Here is a 23,365-nt window from a genome sequence, read left to right on the forward strand (position 1 = left end):
AAGCGGCTCGATGAGCACCGACCAATCAGCGCTGGTCCGTGTGCCGCTCGCGTGGCTGGACCCTCTGTGTAGGCGTTCACGCGACGACGCCGAGAGACGCAACGCCAGAACATACCGCCAACAAAGCTGAGTATGGGGCGCCCTTTTTTGCTGTTCCTCGCGCGTACGAAGCACTCGTGGCCGTCTTGTACCACGCTGGAATGATGGGCGGCGACGGAGCCAGCTATGGGAGGAGACGACGATGCCGAACGCGCGAGCAGTGGCACGAGCCCGTTCGGCGGTTGCGCTGATGGGCGCCAATGAGCCATTTTGCGGGTTGTTCGAGGACGGCGCATTCGCCCTAGCTCTATATAGCTTCGCTGTAAAAATCTTTTTGGTACATGCACGTACGCCGAATGGTATCTTCTTATTGCGATAGCAACTATATGGACACTACATGCGCATTTCTGCCGTCGCCGTGATTTTCGGTATGAGTGAGAGCGTGTGAGAGTGAGCCGGCCAACGCGGTTTAATTTCGTGTGCGCGAGCGAGGACGGCGGCTTGGATGCGTGCCTTCTCCAGTGGCGAGCGAGACCGGGGGGTGAGGCGAGGGAGAGTGGGCGTTCTTCTCTGGCTCCTGCTAGGGTGCCTGGATGTCGTCGCCGCCCGCCGCTTCGTTCGAAGTGGAGACAACTGCGGCGTCTACTAGGGCGTTGGCCGTGCGAATCACGGACGCCGTAGTAGACGCCTTTGGTGGAAGCCGCAGGGACGCTTTGCCGGCAATTGTGTGTCTGGGAAGCGGTCTGCGACGTGGCTAAAGTGCGCGCCCGCGTGGACCTCATTTTCAAAGCGATCTGCGATGTTTGCAGAGTGCGTGTAGTGCCTTTGGCTTCGTATGCGCTGTGCATTCTACGTGTCGTACGACGTGCAGCGACAGATGCACGGAGCTGAATTGGCTCGTTGCTGCTGCCACGTTTCGGAACTTCAGCCTTTTCACAGACAGTTCCGCTGACATCGAGCCATGTGCGTTCATGTTTATCTGTGCGCGCCCTGACACCGTGCTGGTTTATTTAGTTAAAGCACGGTGACGGACTAGTTACTTTGAATTTATTATTGGACTTGTAAGTGCGACTTAAGAAGGATGTAGAAAGAAGCAGACACACAAAGATAGCGCTCGCTCCGTGTTTCTGTTTCTGTCTACGTCCTGGTTGAGTCACGCTTGCGCATTCTATAATTGTTAGGTTAGTTAGTAAGCGAATGTTTACAACTTTATACGGTCAATAAGATTACTATCCTTATTTCGTAAAGCTACCTACTAATTTGCTATCGCAATCGGTGCTTTCCCTTTCAGGCGGAACTGTTTCAAGACATTACTCACTTCCCTGTGTTACTACAATGAAGCTCTTAGTCCAGCAGATTAGTTCTATTGAACTCTCCACAACATGCTGAATATGTTTACTACTGCATGACAGGCTGTTGATTTAGGGAGTTCCCATTTTTGTTTATACCAACTTCCTAATGACCTAAGCAGAAGTTGAAAAGAACTAACCTTATTGCTCTGTTATCTTTTTATATAGGAGAACGCATTATCAGATTCTGTATGTTAGCAAAACAAAGCAGCCATACCCGAAACACGCACTCCTAACTCCTTAAGAGGTTCTGGTCAAAACATATTATAATTTGCCATAGGCAATGCGATATATTAACAGGCATTGGTCTCAAAACAAGTTCACAAGTTTCCACGATGTAGCCACAAAAGGAGGAAAGTTCGAGAGAGTTTGGAAATGTCGAATTGTTTGCCAATGCTGCGCGTAGGTGTTGTGGCGTTGAATTCGAGCGAAGCTCTAGCGGTACTTATCAAACAAGATACTTGATATCTAATTTGCAACGCTCTTTGTTTCTTTGGCTTTTCAGGTGAATTCGACTACTCAGTCAGTAAGTAAACGCTTTAATGTTCTGTTTAAATCGGAAGGTCTCATTTTTTTTGCCCGAGTTCATTGCCAGTGAAGAATATCGGATGAGGAGTAGGTTGTCGTTAACGATTGCGCAGGGCTCTCTTCTTTAGATTATTCTTCCCCGCTATCTTTGTAGACTCCCATATACACATACATATGTGTAAATATAATAGGCCCACACGCATGCACACTGGCATAGACATGCATCTATACGTGTATGAGTGTGTGTGTATATATATGGCGGGCGACAAAAAGAGAGAGCTAGAATATACACAGGGAGAAGCCGACAAAGAAAGTGGAGCTAAAAGTGCAGTTTAAGGAAAGTGATATTCTCCTCACTTTATTTCACGTCATCATTTGACCGGGGGGGGGGGATGGCTGGAACCGAGGCGGCGCCAAAGCGGTTCTTACTACACGGCAGCCCGAATCGAGTCCGTGTAGCCCCAGGAGTGCTTGCTTGATGGCAGCAATTAATTCTCGAGTTTTCGCGTGCACCCGCTCGCTGCGGATCTCAGAAGTCACACCCGGAGTTCGCGGGCATGGGCATTCAGTGTAACATGGCTTAAATTTCATATCAAAATAATCTCGTTCGCACATTGGACAGTCTTGTTACCGAAACTGTGCTTCTTGCTTTTATTTTTTCGAATATGCGTGTCATGCTCATTGTTGACTCAAATGGAAAACAATACAGGTGATGTAATTGGCCTGAACGCCCCGCCTACTGCGTCGACTCACTCGGAACCCAGCACCCAAATGCTTAGAGAAGAAACAAGAGCACGTGATCAATTTGCTGACATCCCCTCCTCAAAGCCCCCTTCATGCAGATGCCAAGGGCGACTAGCGACCTTCTATATTGTGTACCCTAGATATACCAGATCAAATCTTCAGGCGATTTTCGGATGTGAAACTCGCGTATGTTCATCTAGCTTCCGGCATGATACTTGCTTTATATACGGGGCATAGGTCGGCACACTCATTAATGAGTTCGCTCAATCACACTAATTCCCACTCATTTCAAAGGCGTGAGTTCGAGTGAGTACCAGTGAGTGTGCATGGAGGTCAGTGGGAGCGAGTGCCAGTGAGTGTGAGTTGAGGTCAATGCGGTTAAGTGCCAGTGATTGTGAGTGGAGGCGGGTGCCAGTGAGCTCCTAATGGCTATTTCTTTAAAAGATGTGTCTTATTCAAGGACTTATTGTTATCCAAGCCTTCAAAAATTAGGGTTGAAGAAGGCAAAACTCTGTCAAGTTCGCGGCTTGTGCGTTGCCGTTCACATTACCAAGAAATACACTTGTATTGGTTTTGTGAATGTGCCATCATTTGCAGTTGCTAGAAAGCACGACTCAACTAGATAGTTCCAATGCCTTTGAGTTCCCGAAGCATTAGTTTATATGAATGAGTGACAGAATTATCTGTTCAGTTTGGTGGAAGTTGAACGGCTTCCAACGGATGTACATTTCGGAAGCGTGTGAGTGAGAATACTGAAATAGCATTTAATCAACACTTACTCATAATACGTGGATACAAATCAGCCATGTGACTACAAGAAAAGCTCTCCCGTTGAAAACTCAATCTTTCAAAAAATATTATAATGGAGTGCGTGTTTGGGTGTCATGCACGGTTCTCTTTTCTCAGCAGTTGTCTTTCACTCTCCATGTACATCAGTGTTAATGCGATGCATTTGAGTGCTCGTGAAGACGAATCCCATTGTTACGGCGCGCCTTCGTTGGTTGCCTACGTAGTTCATCGTTACGTAGCAGTTTCTTATGCAATGCATGGAATAGAACCCTTTCTGTTTTCTAAGATGCACATCGAGTGACTTCTCGCTTGTGCTGTAAGCGTACTCAAGCTCGGGTAATTAATCGTCATGGCTCGTGCAATAAAAGAAGAAGTAAAAAAAGAGGCAGAAACAACTTAACTAATCAAAAGACAAAATATGTAATAGACATTACTGTTAGTTCAATGTCAAACCGGTTGACAAACTCTTATTAGTTACCATCCCTGCTAAAGACATACTCAATATATCAGAATGCTGAGGTAATCAGGTAATTAAATGCTTGCATCTTGAATAGGAGACCGTGTCCTTGCATTGATTAGCAAGAGTTATTAAAAAAATGGCCCTTAAAATGTATTTAAAATGTTCCATATAAATTACGCATGATTCAGCGAACTTATCGAATATAATAATAATTTCCATTGTTATATTTGCCAACACTGCAATTATGATTAAGAGGCAACGCGCTATGGCGCACTCCGGATGAACAATAAACACCGGAAGTTCTGGCATTCCGCCCTCTTCGAAATGCGGCCGCGGCTGCCAGCGCTCGAACCGGCATATTCGAGTCTAGCAATGCTGCTTTTTAAATATAATGGCGCTTCGCGAAACCACAAGAATATTCTGAAATGATAGCACAAACACCAAAGCCAATAGCCAGTGAATTTTGTTAGGTGCAGTTTAACGTGTGCACAATATTTGTGATACTTCGCAAGTTTATTCGGAGCTGAAAAATATATTAACCATGGACACATATCTCTTCAGCCTAAATATCTCGAGTCCCCGCTTCCTATCGCCACTTTACAATCGCCCTCAAGTATTTGGCGGGAAAAAGAAAAGACAATAGGCAGATTTTAGCACGAAAATACAGCTTCGATCTAACGTTTCTAAACAATTTTCATTTATAAACAGTTTCTAAACAGCTTTCTAAACAACTCACACATTTCTTAAGGCTCGTTCAACCACTGCCTGTGCAACCATTATTTTTTTGTGATAGTTGTGACAGAAAACCATGGACGGGGTAGAAAGAAGCTAAATATTTCTGACTACAGCTTCGTCTGGAGGCACATAAAAATGAAACATGACACTATTGATCTTACTAGAATCAAAATTAGCTCTACGATTCTAGCATGAACAATACTGCAGGCACAAGAATTGAAAGTTCTGGAAATAGAAAAGAGGCAAACTATTCGAGCAAGAAGTGGCTTGTACACTAAAATGAAGTAAATGGTGCTCGAGAGCATCCTTCCCGTTTCTGGAATCGATAAAAATATTTCATTTCAAATGTTCTATGAATCATGTGTTCAGGAATGCAACTCTTGTGCAATGAAATAGGCGTTGAGGAAATTATTGCGCATGGCTCTAGTTTTAAGGTTTTTTTCTCCTACCTACGTTTTCCTTAACGTTATATGTCATTTCACAGTATTTTCTAAAATATTACACATCTCTTTTTTTTGTTTGAAAGGCTTCGCGCTTGTATTTAAGCAAATGGAAGATTGTGAATATTCAACATGGAATATATTAGTTTCCAAACTCGTACACAACTCATGTTTTACCCCTGTAGAAGAAACGAAAATTCCAACTGTCATGTCTTGTGCTCCAGAAAATATGTACCATGAGCTCGTCTCAATGAAATGATACTTTCCTTTTTGGCAATCATACGTATGAGACGAGCTTTGCATTTGCGGAAGGTAAATGTCCACATTAAAGCAACACAAAGACTTTTTTAAGTGATTAGATTACCAACGAATTGGTGAGTGATTTCATAGGTTTGTTGAAAACAATGCTAGTTACAATGATTTCTTGTTTTGGTTTCCTGTAATACTGAATTGAACCTAAAATAATTTGATAGCATTACGAGTCTTCACACAGGCCTTACGGCGCAGAATCATTTGTCTGTATAATTGGTTCATAATTTCAGAAGAATATGATCAGATTTTGATCAGAAAGCTCTGGCCAATACATCGTCAATAAATCGCCTCATACGCGCGTCTACTTCACAGTGTATATTTGCCCGGATCCAGAAACACTTTTTTCTCGTGAGATATATATATATATATATAATAATTTGCCAGTCTTAAAATCAAAATTTTCAGTAACTCGAATAAACAGACTATGTTAGCAATGAAAATCCCTTGGTGTTTAGTGGTTTGCATGGTGGAAAAAATTTTTGCGAAAAAGTAGAGGTAGCTAGTACATCAGCACAAACGCCAGTAAACTTTCCTAATTTCGCGATTATAAATCGTATTCTAGAACACGAACATTTGATGTTGCACTTCTAGAGCGTTTGTGTGACAATCATTTATTATGAAACTTGACCTTCAAAAGGCTCATTTTGTATTCACAGAGCAGAGGTTGAAGATAAATAATCACCCCCCTTGTTGACGCGCCTGATTCTGTATTGCACGCATTTATAGAAGACAGGTAGAGCAGATAACATATGGATTCTCGTCCTTTAGGCGTCCAAAAAGAAGACTTGTGACTTGCGTGGTCTGTTGTTGTGTTGTGCTTTACTCCTCTGAACGCGAAATGAGCGTAGGGAGCGTAAACTTTTACCATGATTGTCTCTGAAGCCAAATGCGTGTTTCGTTGACAAATGAAGTGACGTTACCCTGAAATACGATAATCGTTTATTTAATTAGGAAATCATTATCGTTACTTTTTAGTTGACAGAACCGGTCCATTAAAACCAGCCTTATAACCCACCTGCGCAAGCATCATATGCTTAGCTGGCCTAGCAATTTAACAAATGGAGTTTCTTTATGGTTACGTATTAACTAGTTGTATAGTATTGCCACTGTCGCCCCTGAATTTGTTCACCTCGCTCTATTTAGGTAATATATGGATGCTTTCTATGGAGTGGTTCTTGAAAAATAAACAAAATAATGTTAAATCATTTTCTCTTCAGAAGCTCAGAACTCGCGAAAAAAATTGCGTTTTTCTAGCTCATACACCTAAAGGGAGCCTAGAAAGTTGCTCGAGTCACTTTACTAATGAATATTTATCTCCCCATGCCGACATAATTTGCAAGACAATAATTGCTTTGCAAAAAGCAATTGTTCCGCCTAATAAAATAATTTTGGATGAAATGAATCTTTTACATTAAATAATCGCAATAAATAAACTGGTTACGTCAATTGCCTCTTAGTTACATTGATTACGGCATAAGTATACGTGATGAAGACAAAGTGATCGTCTTAACAGTCCGTTTCCGTGGTTGTGCATTTGAAAACGACCGGGTTATGCGAAATAACGGTTGTCAAATTATTTGTTTTGTTTAAATGATTACGCAGCTGCGCCGCGAAATGCGCCTCGCAGAGCGACCGTTATGTGACATCGCAGCGGCATCAAATGAAGCTTGGTTATGCGGCGCGGTAAAGCGGTCCGCGTCACCCTTGATGTTGAAGTTGTTACCTATCCGATCATGAGGTACACATATCTCCACTCAGGGAAGACGGCAATCCGGTGGCAGTTCATTTTACGCCAAGCTCTTAGGCCACGGAGGGGTTCGACAACGAGAGGTCGTGTCGTGGTGTCGCGTTGCCTAAGAAGGGAAACTGAAGAAAACAATTCATGCGAGTTATTTTTTGTCTACGTTTCAATTTCAATATCAGAAAGCATGGATATTGACTTTTGTGTCCATTCCTCTAAACTTCCTTATATGGACATGCGCCACAAAATCGGTGTGAACCTAGTTGAATTATTCGCATTACTGTTCGGTAAATAGATTGATTTGCTCTTCTTGAAAGTCAGGTGCACCGGAGCACGTGTGAGTGAATAAAATTTACCTCGGAGGCCAAGCTGTTGATGCCGAAGGTGAGCGGCCACCGTAATACCGATAGCCGCAGCCCTGTGCTGATAGCTTGTCCCAGTTCATCAGCCGTAGTTGGTCCCCGGGTTTAGGGCTTGTCAGCTGTGCCTCCCACTGATTGGGTTGGCTGCTTGGATGGACGGTGTCCTCGGGTTATTTTCGCATTCCCAGACCACGTGGTAAAGGGTTTCTGGTGTATTGCAGAATTGGCAGTCCTTTGGGGATGTTAAGGGGTAGACTGCGTATAGTAGAGTGCCGAGGAGGTATTTGTGCACCTCAAGTTGGCGCAGCATGACGGCTTCTCTGTTAAGCTCCATGTGTGGTTGCAGATATTCCCTCCCTGGGACCAGGCGAATAATATATAGTTATGCAATTAGAATAGCTGCTGTACACTTTAGTGTTTAGTTTAAGCGTTCCCAGTGAGAAAATTACATTGCCATGCTTCTTTCTATGCTTGTCGTACCTTTGTGACAGCCTTATGGATTACTTTCCTGTGGACACCCTTGTGCGGTAGCTCTTGGCTGCAATTGCATAGAAATTGACCTACGAGCTTCAGCAACCCGTTGGAAACTGCATACAAGTTTGAAGCTTCCATGTGTATCTCATGGAGCATGAAAGCTGACTCAATCAGGGGTGCATAGAGATCTTTACAAGACAGGCGAATTTCACTCAACATGTGAGAGCTACCAAGAACGTCTGCTAAGACTGTTATCATATACACTGGCTGGCACTATGAATTGTGAATAAAAATGCACTGTCCAGGTTGGTAAACAAATACTGTTGATTCGTTAAGCTGGAAGCTTCGTAGGTAAAATACGAAGCAAAATCATTTCTTAACGGTATTACAACTTTCATCAGACTAAAAAACATTTGCTTGGTTTTTTAGGCAGTAAACTAAATTCGAAGATGTGGATTCCAGCTCAATATCCTCAAATAAAGTGGACGTTTTGCCATGTTTCGATGTTTCTAAAGAAGCGCCGACGCCACAATAAATTACAACGTCCAATATTACCACATCTATATAGCATAAAATTGTGTCGACCGGGCTTCACCTTTATCGTTCGATGGATTGTTCGAGCAGAACAATGATTGATTATTTTGGAAATCTAGTAGCAGCACAAGATTAATGGTGTTAGAAGAAAAAGCGCCGTGCTGTTCAATATTCCACATTCGATGACTGGTTTGTTTGGGTGTTAAGCCTCTTTTTAGAAAGAAATACATCCGGCAGAACTGCTCTCAGATGACTCTCGACGTTATTGCGGCTTGCATTTGAGCAATCCAGCGGGACACCGTTTGGCCATCAACCAGACGCGTCATGTGTAAGCTGCGCACTGTAGCCCAGTTCTCTTCGAACGTGCTTCCCTTAATCGAGTTCTTTGAAAACTATGTTCCGATGGATGCATGTATGGATGGTATGAGCGTCCCCTTTGGAACGGGGCGGTGGGTTTCGCCACCAAGCTCTTGCCATTATACTGCCTAATGTCCTACCTAGGTTCAACAATGAAAAAAAAAAGAAACAATATGAACTGCTAGGCCGAAATTTTCTGATCCCCTATTGGGAACTGTATTTTTGTACGCCTCCTTCTTTTGTCGTTTCCCTACTGTTCTTCCACCAATCCTCCAATCGCCTCTTACTAATGCCTATTTCGGACATGTTTGCTTTATCACTGCTCCCGCTGAACCAAAGCGCTTCAAGAAGGCCAGTGGTGCCTAAATCGACCGCTGGTTAGACGTCTTCACATTCTAATAAAACATGCTCCGTCGTTTCCCTAGCTTTACCGCAGCAAGCGCAAGCTTCTTCTCCCTTCTTATATCTCGCTTTATAGGTGCGTGTTCTAAGGCATCCCGATCTCGCATCGAAAAGTAATAAGCTTCCCTTTGAGTTATCATAAATGGTTTCTTTCCTGATTTCGTTTTTTCCTCTTAAGTAGTTACTCATGGCAGGTTTCTTTTCCATTGCCGCCACCCATGAGATTATTTCAGCCTCTCTGACTTTCTCCTTGACCTCCTTTGTTGCTGGGTTGCCCACTCTACAGGCCGCATACTTGCTCTGGTAAGCTTCCTAGTTCCTTTCCTCCACTGTGATCCAATGTTTTTCCTGTACAGTTACCTGAACACTCTCCCAGCCCATTTACTTTCTGCCATATTCCTCAGCCGTTCTTCATACTCAATTTCACTACGAGATTCCCTCACTTCAAAAGCAGTCAAGCCCATATCACCCTGCGCAGCTTCATTTGTAGTCTTCCCGTAAGCGCCCGCCCAATGCGAAGCCACCCGCTGACCTTTGGTTCCCGTCGAGTCCTGATTGTACTCCTTATTTAAAGCAAAGAACTGCATTTCCAAAAGTAAGTCCCCTCCACACCCGCTGCGCCATCTGGCGGGCACGAACGAAGTCTCCCTACTTTTGGCACCTGAGTTCTGCGGAATCCTGTAAGCCGGTGAAAGCTTAATGCAAGAGAAAAATTGTCACCCACCCGCCAGTAGGACGAAGCTACAAAGGAAATCTGTGCGGTTATTTTACTTTTTACTCTTTTATTCTTAATCTTCCTTCTTTTGGAGAAACCCGTATGAGTTTCCTGTGTAGCTTCGTTTTACGTCGGGGGTAGATGGCAGCCTTATACTTCTTTTGCGTGGTTTCTTATATTGAGGCGGTGAGCGCTATCACTGAGCATTGTTCCCTAACTACGTGCGGGCACTCGTGGCGGAGCGCCGAACAGCTGACCGGCTTTTGTTGATGAACACGTGTGGCATGGGTTGGAATCATTCCAGCACAGGAATATTAGCGCATTTCCTTGTTGAAGAGCAGAGTTAATAGGACAGGTAGCCTTACTAGGCTTTTCAGGGCTAATAATATTTGGCAAATCCACGAAATGTAAGTCGCAATTTCTATCGGCGGAAATTCAGTAACCAAACCACAAGTATGCACCACCGATATAGGTAGCACTGCAAACTCTAGCTCAGAGCTATCAGTACTGTTTTCAGACCTGTCGAGCATTTTTTTAACGAATCCTTTGTTTCCATATAAATTTACATATTCATGTTTAAACAGCCATCTGAAGAGATTTATTTCCTGAAAAAGATTTGCAGCAGCAATGCCGCCGTGAAGGTATAGGGCAGGTGTTGTGACGTACCAAGACTTTTTACCGTTTGGCTAGCCCGTTGTCTTGGAAGACAATTCCAGCGTTTCAGAGGATTTTCCGTAAGAAACGAGCTCCCCCTATACCCCCGCCCTACTTAGTGCCTGAAAAACTCCTAGGTTGACGGGGCAGCAATGTCACCGCACTACTTAGGTTCATTATTGATTGCACCTGTTTTATTCAATACTACCTTTGTAGCAATGAAATTCATATAAAGCCAGTATTTCCTAACAAAAGAATATCTCAATGCCAGGAACGTATTCTACCCTGATACACCAACTCCTTCGTTTGCGCTGCCCAACTTGAACTGTCAAGGCGGTCCAACTTGATTTCTTGCTTCAAGGTTTTGTCAAGTATGGCTTGGCTGGCGAAAATTAAAGTTTGGGCGAGTTGGTTCATTGGAAAACAGCGAAAGTGGTAAGAGAACGGGTTTATGCATTAAGCACATTAGCGCCATTTAGCACTGTGGGGCTGAGGTCAGTCATTTCGGTGCAAGCTAGCTGCTTGTAGATAGAATCGATAGTAAACATGAATCAACATTCATAGCGGTGTGAGTAGGCTGCTAGTTTGTGCTACAAAATACCCCTCCCCCCTCCACATCCCAGCTTCACTGTACGGCGATCATCCTTGAGAATCTAGTGATCTCTAAACGAAAATTCAATCTTATCGTCAATGGTATAATAGATTGTTATTTAGCCTTTTGCGTAGATTTTTCGGCGATTTGTGGTCGCGTAAAAGCGCGGACAGAACCATGCAAACCAAGAGAGTGCATCTGAATCTTCCCACTGACACCAGATGGCAGGCGACTGGTGGTGATACTGCACAAAATCAAAATTCACAGTGCTTTTTTCTTCGTTTTTTTTCTTTTTCAACCTAGGTAGGACAGTAGGCAATATAATAGCAAGAGCTTGTGCCGCAACCCACCGACCCGTTCCAAAAGGGACGCTCATAACATCCATCCATCCATCCATCCATCCATCTATCCATCCGTCCACTGATGGTTGCGGCCTATCGTATGTGCAATGACGGGAGTAATTGAACTTCCGGCAGAAACCACTGAGGCCTCTGAAAATTGCCACTAGGTGCGTCTTTTGAGCAGTTCACGAGTAATAAACACCTGTTATCGCTTCTAATAAAGCATGAGTTCTAGAAAATTGTCCTGAACGAGGTAGAAATTTTCTCAGTACTGCATCCGCAGCCCATCGTTCGTGAGAAGCGATAACATAATTTATCGTTATAGGCTGCGTAAAAGACGCGCCATACAGAAGCAGGAATCCGCATTAGGGCAGTGTGCGAGGCTTGAAAGATGGCTGCCAGATGCTTGATAACTGCAACATCTGGAGCTTGACAGGACGCGAACGGCCGCCTTGTCATCAGGCAGTGCCGTCAGGCGTCGTGGCTCCATCTGTCCACAGGCTCCCATGGTTCGCAGTTTCTCCTCACCGGTTGCTGGACATGATTCCCCTAAGCATGTTGCAATGAAGGCAACAGAGCGCAATGGTGCACATGAGCAACGAACAATCTACCAGAGCACTGACGAAAACCTTAAACTGTCCTTTAAGAGCTATTACAGAACGGACAAGCAGTCGAGACAGCACAGCGGAGTTTGCTTTATTTATGGAAGGAACGGCTCAGTTGATGACACCTGTTTTCAACTGGACACCAGGTGTCACCCATACACGCCCTACCATGCCGCCCCCCCCCACCCCCCACGAGGATAACTGATTGCCTGTTTCCCTCGAATACTGTTCAGTTGTGATATTTGGAGTGAAGTAGGAGAGAAGGTTGCGTCACCCAACTTACATCGGGTGTTCTTTCTCGTGTATTTATGAAGGTGATCGCGACATGAAAGACGACAGCAAAGCAACGTACGACAAACTTCCTAGTTCTGGAATGAGCAACGGAGGAGGAGGGGTCACGACCACTCTGCAAAAGCCGGTGAGTTTGCTCGCAAAGCAATACCTCTCAATCTGCGCGGCTTTTGACTACATAAATCTGAAGTGATACTGCTGGTTAGCGTGTAAGTGTGCACAACAGAATCTGGCGAAGAAAAAGCAACTTAATTTATACAGTCGCTTCCAATAAAACCAGAGAACAATTAAAACGTGGTTCTCATCATAGGTTGAATTATCAACGCAGTCGCTATGTCCATTAGCGACCGGTGGTGGGGAGAATGTGTCATTGAAGGAACCGACGAATACGCAGCCTCTATTTGTGCTAGATGCACATGACCAAAAGTAAAATACAGTTGCGAATATACCTCATATAGCACTGAAGAACACTAATAGCAGGGACTGAAAAATCTTGAATGCACGGTAAATTGGCACGATATATCTCGTATACTAGCCTACACACAAGTACTTATTTTACGGACATATATATATATATATATATATATATATATATATATATATATATATATATATATATATATATATATATATATATATATATATATATTTAAAATACCTTACAGGCCCTATGGGGGCATTGTGTAAGGGGGGTACAAAATCAAGGGGGAAAAGAAAGAGTAACCAGGCTTCTAAAGTGTAATACAAAAGTTACGCCTCAATGCAGGGCTCATCAACATTACGACTACAACATGTAAAGGAACAACTGAAGTAATGAAAGGCCACAAAGGTACACTTAAGGAAATAGCGCGAGTAAAACTCAAGGAAAGGTACTAATACTATAAAGTAAAATACACGAAAAATGAACATATCAGGGAGTACAATTCTTGAAGGGATATTTATTGAAACAGACGCAAAACAGCAATAATATATACAGGGCATACAAGTGAACACGTGACGCAGCATAAAATAGCAATTGATAGGAGCTAGATAGCAATGCATCAATAAAAAATAAAAATCACAAGAAGTTCGAAGCACATTGCCAAGTGTAAGAAACAAGATAAAGTGATTTGTAAGTGCTATTATGAAAAATGCTCGTGTAGGAGATGACGAAATTTTTCTTGATCTGTCTCGGAAGCAATGTGATCAGGCAGATTGTTCCACAAGCCAATGGCCGTAGGGAGCACGGAAAAGTTGGTCCCCTGAGTCCTAAGTCCTGAGTCAATTGGTCCCCTGAGTTACTAAGCAAGGCAATATCATTAGCGAATCGTAAGTGAATCGCATGCTGTGAATAGCATTGGAGATATCGTATCTCCCTGTCTGACGCCTTTCTTCATAGGGATTTTGTTGCTTTCTTTGTGGAGGACTACGGTGGCTGTGGAGCCGCTATAGATATCTTCCAGTATCTTTACATATGGCTCATCTACACCCTGATTCCGTAATGCCTCCATGACTGCTGAGGTTTCGACTGAATCAAACGCTTTTTCGTAATCAATGAAAGCTACATATAAGGGTTGGTTATATTCTGCACATTTCTCTATCACTTGATTGATAGTTTAAATATGGTCTATTGTTGAGTAGCCTTTACGGAATCCTGCCTGGTCCTTTGGTTGACAGAAATCTAAGGTGTTCTTGATTCTATTTGCGATTACCTTAGTAAATACTTTGTAGGCAGCGGACAGTAAGCTGATCGGTGTATAATTTTTCAAGTCATTGGCGTCCCTTTCTTGTGGATTAGGATTATGTTAGCGTTCTTCCAGGATTCCGGTACGCTCGAGGTTATGAGGCATTGCGTATACAGGGTGGCCAGTTTCTCTAGAATAATCTCACCACCACCCTTCAACAAATCTGCTGTTACCTGATCCTCCCCAGCTGCCTTCCCCCTTTGCATAGCTCCTAAGGCTTTCTTTACTTCTTCTGGCGTTACCTGTGGGATTTCGAATTCCTCTAGGCTATTCTCTCTTCCACTATCGTCGTGGGTGCCACTGGTAGTGTATAAATCTCTATAGATCTCCTCAGCCACTTGAACTATCTCATCCATATTAGTAACGATATTGCCGGCTTTGTCTCTTAACGCACACATCTGATTCTTGCCTATTCCTAGTTTCTTCTTCACTGTTTTTAGGCTTCCTCCGTTCCTGAGAGCCTGTTCAATTCTATCCATATTATAGTTTCTGATGTCCGCTGTCTTACGCTTGTTGATTAACTTAGAAAGTTCTGCCAGTTCTATTCTAGCTGTAGGGTTAGAGGCTTTCATACATTGGCGTTTCTTGATCAGATCTTTCGTCTCCTGCGATAGCTTACTGGTTTCCTGTATAATGGCGTTACCACCGACTTCTATTGCGCACTCCTTAATGATGCCCATGAGATTGTCCTTCATTGCTGCAACACTAAGGTCCTCTTCCTGAGTTAAACCGAGTACCTGTTCTGTAGCTTGATCCGGAATTCCTCTAGTTTCCCTCTTACCGCTAACTCATTGATTGGCTTCTTGTGTACCAGTTTCTTCCGTTCCCTCCTCAAGTCTAGGCTAATTCGAGTTCTTACCATTCTATGGTCACTGCAGCGTACCTTGCCGAGCACGTCTACATCTTGTATGATGCCAGGGTTCGCTCAGAGTATGAAGTCGATTTCATTTCTAGTCTCACCATTCGGGCTCCTCCACGTCCACTTTCGACTAACCCGCTTGCGGAAAAAGGTGTTCATTATCCGCATATTATTCTGTTCTGCAAACTCTACTAATAAGTCTCCTCTGCTATTCCTAGAGCCTATGCCATATTCCCCACTGACTTCTCTCCAGCCTGCTTCTTGCCTACCCTGGCATTGAAGTCGCCCATCAGTATAGTGTATTTTGTTTTGACTTTACCCATCGCCGATTCCACGTCTTCATAAAACCTTTCGGCTTCCTGGTCATCATGACTGCATGTAGGGGCATAGACTTGTACCACCTTCAATTTGTAGCTCTTATTAAGTTTCACAACAAGAGCTGCCACCCACTCGTTAATACTATAGAATTCCTGTATGTTACCAGCTATTTCCTTATTAATCAGGAATCCGACTCCTAGTTCTCGTCTCTCCGCTAAGCCCCGGTAGCACAGTACGTGCCCGCTTTTTAGCACTGTATATGCTTCTTTTGTCCTCCTAACCTCACTGAGCCCTATTATATCCCATTTACTACCCTCTAATTCCTCCAATAACACTGCTAGACTCGCCTCACTAGATAACGTTCGAACGTTAGACGTTGCCAGGTTCAGATTCCAATGGCGGCCTGTCCGGAGCCAGGTATTCTTAGCACCCTCTGCTGCGTCACAGATCTGACCTCCGCCGTGGTCAGTTGCTTCGCAGCTACTGGGGACTGAGGGCCGGGGTTTGATTGTTGCATTTATATAGAAGGTTGTGGCCAAGTAGTGCACCAGGGTGGCCAATCCTACTCTGGTGAGAGAGTGCGTTACCGGTTCTGGTCACTGGGATCAGGCCGCACTCCAGGCCTGTTTGTGCAATTTTCTCAACACATTGTTTTTTTTATTACGGCGAAGAACTAAAGGCTGTATGGAATGATCTAGTTTAATTTGCGTTATGCTGGAGTGATGGCTATAGTTACGTGTAATGAAACGGGCCGCTCGGTTTTGGACTTATTCAAGCATGTCGATATATATATATATATATATATATATATATATATATATATATATATATATATGTATATAGTTACGGTAAAGAAAACGAAGAAGTTGGATTGGACTAGAGGAAGACGAAGTCTGGCAGTTTTGCAAATGTACGTTATTCTACACTCGTGGGCCTGCTTTCTTCCTGCAACATTTTGGTGGAAGGTGCGGGGTACAATCACGGAACTTCGCAGCAGACGTCATCTACCTGCCGCCACAATGGCAAATCAACCGATACAATCGACAACGCCTCAGCAGCCCTTTCCAACGGTCATCCTCACTCATCCGCGGGACCCAGGGACATTTTGTGGCACGGACAACGCTGACGTCGAGGACTGGCTTACGATGTACGAACGAGTGTGCGACAACAACAGGTGGGATCCAACAATGATGCTGGCAAACGTGATATTTTACCTAAGAGGAACTGCGTGGCAATGGTAGGACACACACGAAGCTGACCTAACGAGCTGGGATGTCTGCAAAGAAAAAATGCGCGACCTGTTTGGCAGAACTGTCGGTCGTCAGCTGGCGGCCAAAAAAGAACTTGCGTGTCGCGCTCAAACGTCCACAGAATCCTATGTCGTCTACATACAGGATGTGCTGGCCCTCTGTCGCAAGGCTGATAACAACATGACCCAGGCAGACAAGATTGGTCACATATTGAAAGTTATCGCAGACGATGCCTTCAATCTCCTGATGTGCAAAGATTGTGTCACTGTGGATGCAATTATAAAGGAGTGCCGGTGCTTCCAACAAGCGAAGGGCCGCCGCGTCGCTCGGACTTTCGGCCGATTGCCCAATACCGCCGCGACATCTTCTTGCGAAGACCCGCCGTGCTTTGTTCAGCCCACACGACCGGAAGAAATCATGCGCATCGTTCACCGTGAGCTTGAGGCCATGGCTCCGGCTCCAGTCCGTTCTGACTGTCGGGAAAGCGTGCCCGCTATTTCCCTTATACAAGTGGTCGTTCGGGAGGAAATAGCAAGTTTGGGCATTCCGTCTCTCTGCTCGGTCCGCCATAGAAACACCTACCAGATTTCGCCGGCCGCTCGCTCCCAGACGCAAAGCTTTCCTCCCCCTCGTCGCAACCCAGCTGACTGGCGCACAGTGGATGATAAACCTATCTGTTTTAATTGTTCCGGTATTGGACGCGTCGCCCGTCATTGCCGCAACCATTGGTCGTCGCCTCCTCGGTGGTTGTCTCCGAGTCACTACCGCCAAGTACCGGACAATCGTACTTTCTCGCCCTATACGCCGACTAGGAACATCAACGCCGACAGTGCTCCACCAAGATCCAGCCGCTCCCCGTCTCCGCCAGGTCGTAGGTCCCGTTCGCCTCTCGTTCACCGCTCTTCGTACCCTTCTGCAACCGGTCGCTTCGCTTCGGGAAACTAGGCGGTGCAGCTCCCGGAGGTGAAGCGGCAACTCCGACCCGGCCCACAAATCCTCTGTTGACCCGGCCTACATATGGAAACCTACTGGACATCGAAGTTGATGGCGTTCCAGTTAGATCTCTCGTTGATACAGGAGCGCAGCTTTCAGTTATGAGCGCTGCTCTCCATCGAAGGCTCAAAAAGGTTCTGACACCCGCCGTACCGTGCGCTGTGCGAGTCGCCGATGGGAGTACTTCACCTGTCCTTGGAATGTGCACAGCACGTGTGACCATTGGGGGCCATTATGCCGTTGTTCTATTTATCGTCCTTGAACACTGTCCACACGACTTCTATTCTCGGCCTCGACTTCCTTTCGAAACACTCTGCCCAAATTGACTGCTCCGCAGGTGTTGTACAGTTGTATCTGCCGTTTCCTGCTGACGCAACAACTTGTGTTTCACACCGCTTGCAAGGCTGTCTGCAAGGCTGTCTCCACAAGCGGCTACAAACGTCCTCCTGACGTCCTGTCCTCCCGTACCTGATGGCGAGTACATCGTGTCACCGCTTACTGACGTGGTTTTGTCGCACAATATTTCCCTACCAAGCACCTTAATCCGGATCCGCGAAAACTGCGCTCGCGTGCCCATCCTCAATTTTGTGTTTTCGTCGCATGGGCTGCCACACGGTATCGCCATAGCGCACATCGCTCCTATGGAAGAATTTGAGATTTCTTCTTTGACATCTGAATCCTTCGTCAGTACCAACGGACCTTTGTCACCCACTCCTCCGTACTCGACGCCTGCGGACGATGTTTCTACGATGACCGCCCCTGACCTTCCTTCCGAGCAAACAACAGCTCTTCGTCACCTCCTGTCATCTTTTCGGGACGTCTTTGATTTCGACGACCGTCCACTTTGCCAGACATCTGTTGTCACGTATCGCATCAACACCGGTGACGCTAGCCCCATTCATAGGCGGCCATATCGTGTCTCCGCAACAGAAAGGGCCATCATACAGAAAGAAGTAGACATGATGATGGACAAGGACATCATCGAACCTTCCAGTAGCCCGTGGGCATCACCGGTTGTCTTAGTAAAGAAAAAAGACGACTCGTGGCGCTTCTGCGTTCACTACCGTCACCTCAACAGGATAACAAAGAAGGATATTTATCCAATGCCACGCATTGATGACGCTCTTGACTGCCTTCACGGATAACAATACTTTTCATCGATTGACCTCCGCTCCGGCTATTGGCAGATTAGCGTCGATGAGATGGACCGCGAGAAAACCGCCTTCGTCACACCGGACGATCTGTACAACTGAAAGTCACGCCGTTTGGATTAGGCAATGCGCCAGCTACATTCGAGCGCATGATGTACTCTCTCTTGCGCGGCTTGAAGTGGTCTACATGCCTCTGTTACCTAGACAATGTGATTCTGTTTTCGCCGAACCTTGAGAGCCCCCTGCGGCGCCTCACAACCATACTATCCGTGTTTCACAGGGTTGGCCTTCAGCTAAACTACTCCAAGTGTCATTTCGGTCGCCGTTAAATTAACATGCTCGGCCCTTATCGTAAACGCCGCCGGAATCCAACCTGATCCACAGAAAGTTCATGCCGTGCGAAATTTTCCTGTACCTTGTTCAACAAGCGATGTCCGTAGTTTTATAGGCTTATGCTCTTATTTCCGGCGATTTGTGAAAAATTTTGCCGACATCGGTCACCGTCTCACTGACCTTCTTAAGAAAGACGTCTCTTTCTCTTGGGGACCTCTGCAGGAGAAAGCCTTTTCTACCCTGATTGAGCGGCTCACAACTTCCCCGATTCTGTCACACTTTGACCCTTCTGCGCCCACTAAAGTACGAACTGACGCGAGTGGTCATGGCATCGGCGCTGTCCTCGCTCAGCGTCAAGAGGGCCAAGACCGTGTCATCGCTTACGCTAGCCGCCTTCTTTCCACGCCCGAACGAAATGACTACATTACCAAGAGAGAATGTCTCGCGCTCGTATGGGCGGTTGCGAAATTCCGGTCGTACCTTTTCGGTCGGAGCTTCTGCGTCGTAACCGATCATCACGCCCTCTGCTGGCTTTCCTCTTTGAAGGACCCAACTGGACGACTTGCACATTGGGCATTGCGTCTACAGGAATATACATTTTCTATTATGTATGTCAGGGCGCCTGCATCAAGACGCTGACTGCCTGTCCCGCAATCCCTTGGATCAACCGGACGATACCGATGCAGACTCGGACATCAGAGTTCTATCCATCTCTGACTTCCTCCATATTGGCGACGAGCAGTGCAAAGATCCTGTTATTCGAACCCTTCTGGAACGCCTAAGCTCCTCGCCCAATGACCAGTCCCTCCGCATGTCCACTTTGCTCGATGGAACATTATACCGTCGTAGCGTTCGTCCTCCTCCTAGTCGTTCCCAAGCATCTTCGACTAGCCGTGCTCCAGCAACTTCACGACGCTCCAACTGCTGGACATCTGGGCATCACTCGTGCATACGACCACCTGCGGCGCCTTTTCTTCTGGCCCGTCATTTATCGCTCTGTGCGCCGTTATGTCGCTTCATGCGACCTGTGTTAGCGCCGGAAGACGCCTGCTACGCCTCCCGCTGGTTTGCTTCAACCAATCGATATCCCCACAGAGCCTTTCTTTCGTGTGGGCCTAGACCTCCTGGGCCCCTTTCCAATTTCTATCAAAGGCAACAAATGGATTGCTGTAGCAACCGATTATGCCACGAGATATGCCATCGCGCGAGCGCTACCAACCAGCTGCGCTACAGATGTCGCAGACTTCTTACTATACGACGTCATCCTGCACCACGGCGCCCCTCGCCAGTTGCTGACGGATCGCGGCCGCTACTTTTTATCGAAGGTCGTCGATAACCTGCTCCGCTCCTGCGCAACAGAACACCAGATTGCTACCGCGTACCACCCTCAAACGAACGGCCTCACCGAGCGACTCAACCGCACGCTAACTGAAATGATGGCCATGTACATTTCCGACGATCACCGTGACTGGGAGGTCGCTTTACCATACGTGACTTTCGCATACAGCTTGTCCCGTCACGACACTGCCGGATTTTCACCATTTTACCTTTTGTATGGCCGCGACCCCACTTTGCCTTTTGACACGTTGCTACCTTCCGCAGTACAATCACCCAGTACTGGTTACGCTCGCGATGCTATTGACTTTGCCGCCCAAGCCGGAGATGTCGCCCGTCATCGCCTCACAGTCTCGCAAGCTTCTCAAAAGCGACGCTACGACCTTCGGAACCGAGATTACCATTTTTCTCCTGGTTCCCTTGTCCTTCTCTGGACGCCTTCACGTCGCGTCGGCTTGTCGGAAAAACTACTTTCCCGGTATTCTGGTCCGTACCAGATCTTACTCCAACTGTCCGACGTGACATACGAGATCGCCCCAGTCGGTCAGCCTTCAGTGCATCGCAACCACAAGCGCAGCAGTGCACCAGCGATGTTGTTCACGTCGCCCGGCTTAAGCCTTATGTCCCCCCATTAAGTGAGGCTCTATAATTGGCACCGGGACGGAGCTACTCCACCGGGAGGGTGATGTTACGCTGAAGGGAATGAAGAAGTTGGATTGGACTAGACGAAGACAAAGTCTGGCAGTTGCCTGAACACCATATACGCCAGCTGCAAATATACTTTATTTTGCACTCGTGGGCGTGCTTTCTTCCTGCAACAATATAAACACAGTTTCTAAGCTTCTAACTTTTTCAAGAAAGCTGTTATTACTACAATTGAAGCAAAATTGGTTTGGTAGACGGTGCACTACAGTTGGTTCACTTTGTTTTACTAATAGCACACGTGTAACGTGTCGGCTCTTCAGAGAGATGTTTAATTCCTTTTACACTGTTATGTCAGTGTCGCAACATTTTGGTAGTGCGGTAGCATGTGGTTGGTGAAGATGTGGAATGCTTGCATTGCTGCCTCCTTTCACAAATAGTGGTGTTTGAAGGGTCACGCAGAACTCAGCATACTCTATGAAGCATGTAACCGCTGTTTGTATACTTTCCGTGTGCTACTCCGTGTCAAGTCAGTTCACATTACATGACAATAAGTGAATGTCACTAATTTTACCCGTTATGAGACAAGGAAAAAAGTGGTACGTATTAGGAGGCACGCCATAGTAGCCTATATTCTCGTTGACATTTTGACCAAGCAATACAGTTGAGGAAGTCAGATAAGTATGGAGATGATTCACTTGTCTATTAGCATTACGAAATGAGTACGTAGAGTAGGGACGCGCCATCTTAGATGATTGCAAAGTATATGGGGTAATAAAATCAAAACATTCGCAGGCCTAAATGAAATGTTGTGAGTCTGCATATGACAAAGGAAACTGGAGGCCTCTGAGAGAGGCCTTCTTCCTACGGCGCACATAAGTATAGTGATTATAAAAATGGTTTCCGTGGTGGTGGTGATGATCTTTATTAACAATTTCACCTGGAAACTGGCATCCTCTGCAGACACCAACTCCTCTGACATCTGCCGGAGTACAGGATCCTGTTACTACGGAGCAGGAGATTATACCAACGCCGAAGAAAGGGGTGCCACCGCAAGTACCTACCACTTTGAAGATCACCCCGGCACCACCAACTCAAGCACCTACGACGCCGTCCACGCCAAAGCCCACAACAACCAAACCGCCTCCTACTACGCCGGCTGTTACTACAACGCCACAGTCGACGACACCACCTACCACGCTTGCACGTACGTTTCCTAATCCATGTTAACTATATACCTAAGTACACACACACACACACACACACACACACACACACACACACACACACACACACACACACACACACACACACACACACACACACACACACACACACACACACACACACACACACACACACACACACACACACACATATATATATATATATATATATATATATATATATATATATATATATGCATATATGGTGCTTTTCTGTTAAGCACTGGACGTGGGAACAAATTCCTGCTGCGGTGACCGCATTTCGGTTGGTGCGGAATGGCAAAAAAAAGCCGTGCACCGTGGGTTATGTGCATAGTAGAGAAACCCAGGCGGTCAAATTTAATCCCGAGTACCTCTCTACGTTGCGCCTCTTACTCGTATCGTGGTTTTGGCAGGTAAAATTTAAGAATGTAATCTGATATAAACATTTTGGGCTAGTAATTCGCGACATTGTGGAAAATTCAGTAACAAAGTCACAAACGCTGCCTTTAGTTCAAGCTCCCAATTTTGTTACACTAGAGGCGTTTATACTTCTTTCTGCTTAATCAAGGAATATATATATATATATATATATATATATATATATATATATATATATATATATATATATATATATATATATATATTCCAGAGTCCTCTTTGTTCTGTTGCAAGTTATACAACGTATGTTAGAGTTCAATGACCCTGTTTGCGCTCTAACCTGGTCACATGCTATCACAGGGCATGAGTAGACTTTCTGTACGCCATGTCCCCCTGTGTGCAGCTTTAGTTGGCAAGCCACCGCAACGTGACGCCTGCATCTGCACCGTGGCCAGTGATGGCGAGATGGAGATGCCAAAAGATGGGGTCTGTGACTTCACGTTCAACGAATCTCTGAGACTGGGCGAGACGTCCATGGGAAAGTTCACGACCTTTAAATCCATGGCGGCCAAGGGGAAAAAGACGCAGTTCCGCATCTCCATATTCGCATTGTAAGTTCAAGCTGTCTCGAGAACCGACAGAGCAATGGGGAAAAACAAACGCAAGACATGAGCCAAAGATGCGAGAAACACGCATTCTACTTTCAAAAA

The 23,365-nt window shown here is 45.6% G+C and overlaps 1 protein-coding gene across 1 annotated transcript; it reads left to right on the plus strand.

The window, feature by feature from the left end:
* The first annotated feature begins 1,898 nt into the window (after positions 1–1,898).
* On the plus strand, positions 1,899–23,270 carry LOC142591464 (uncharacterized). Its single transcript, XM_075703791.1, has 4 exons — positions 1,899–1,914; positions 12,488–12,591; positions 22,033–22,276; positions 23,059–23,270. Exons 2-4 carry the CDS (start codon positions 12,499–12,501, stop codon positions 23,268–23,270), a joined length of 549 nt encoding a protein of 182 aa, XP_075559906.1. The 5' UTR covers positions 1,899–1,914; positions 12,488–12,498.
* Positions 23,271–23,365: the final 95 nt, after the last annotated feature.

The sequence above is a fragment of the Dermacentor variabilis genome, chromosome 8 (assembly GCF_050947875.1).
Source record: "Dermacentor variabilis isolate Ectoservices chromosome 8, ASM5094787v1, whole genome shotgun sequence".
Classification (NCBI taxonomy): domain Eukaryota; kingdom Metazoa; phylum Arthropoda; class Arachnida; order Ixodida; family Ixodidae; genus Dermacentor; species Dermacentor variabilis.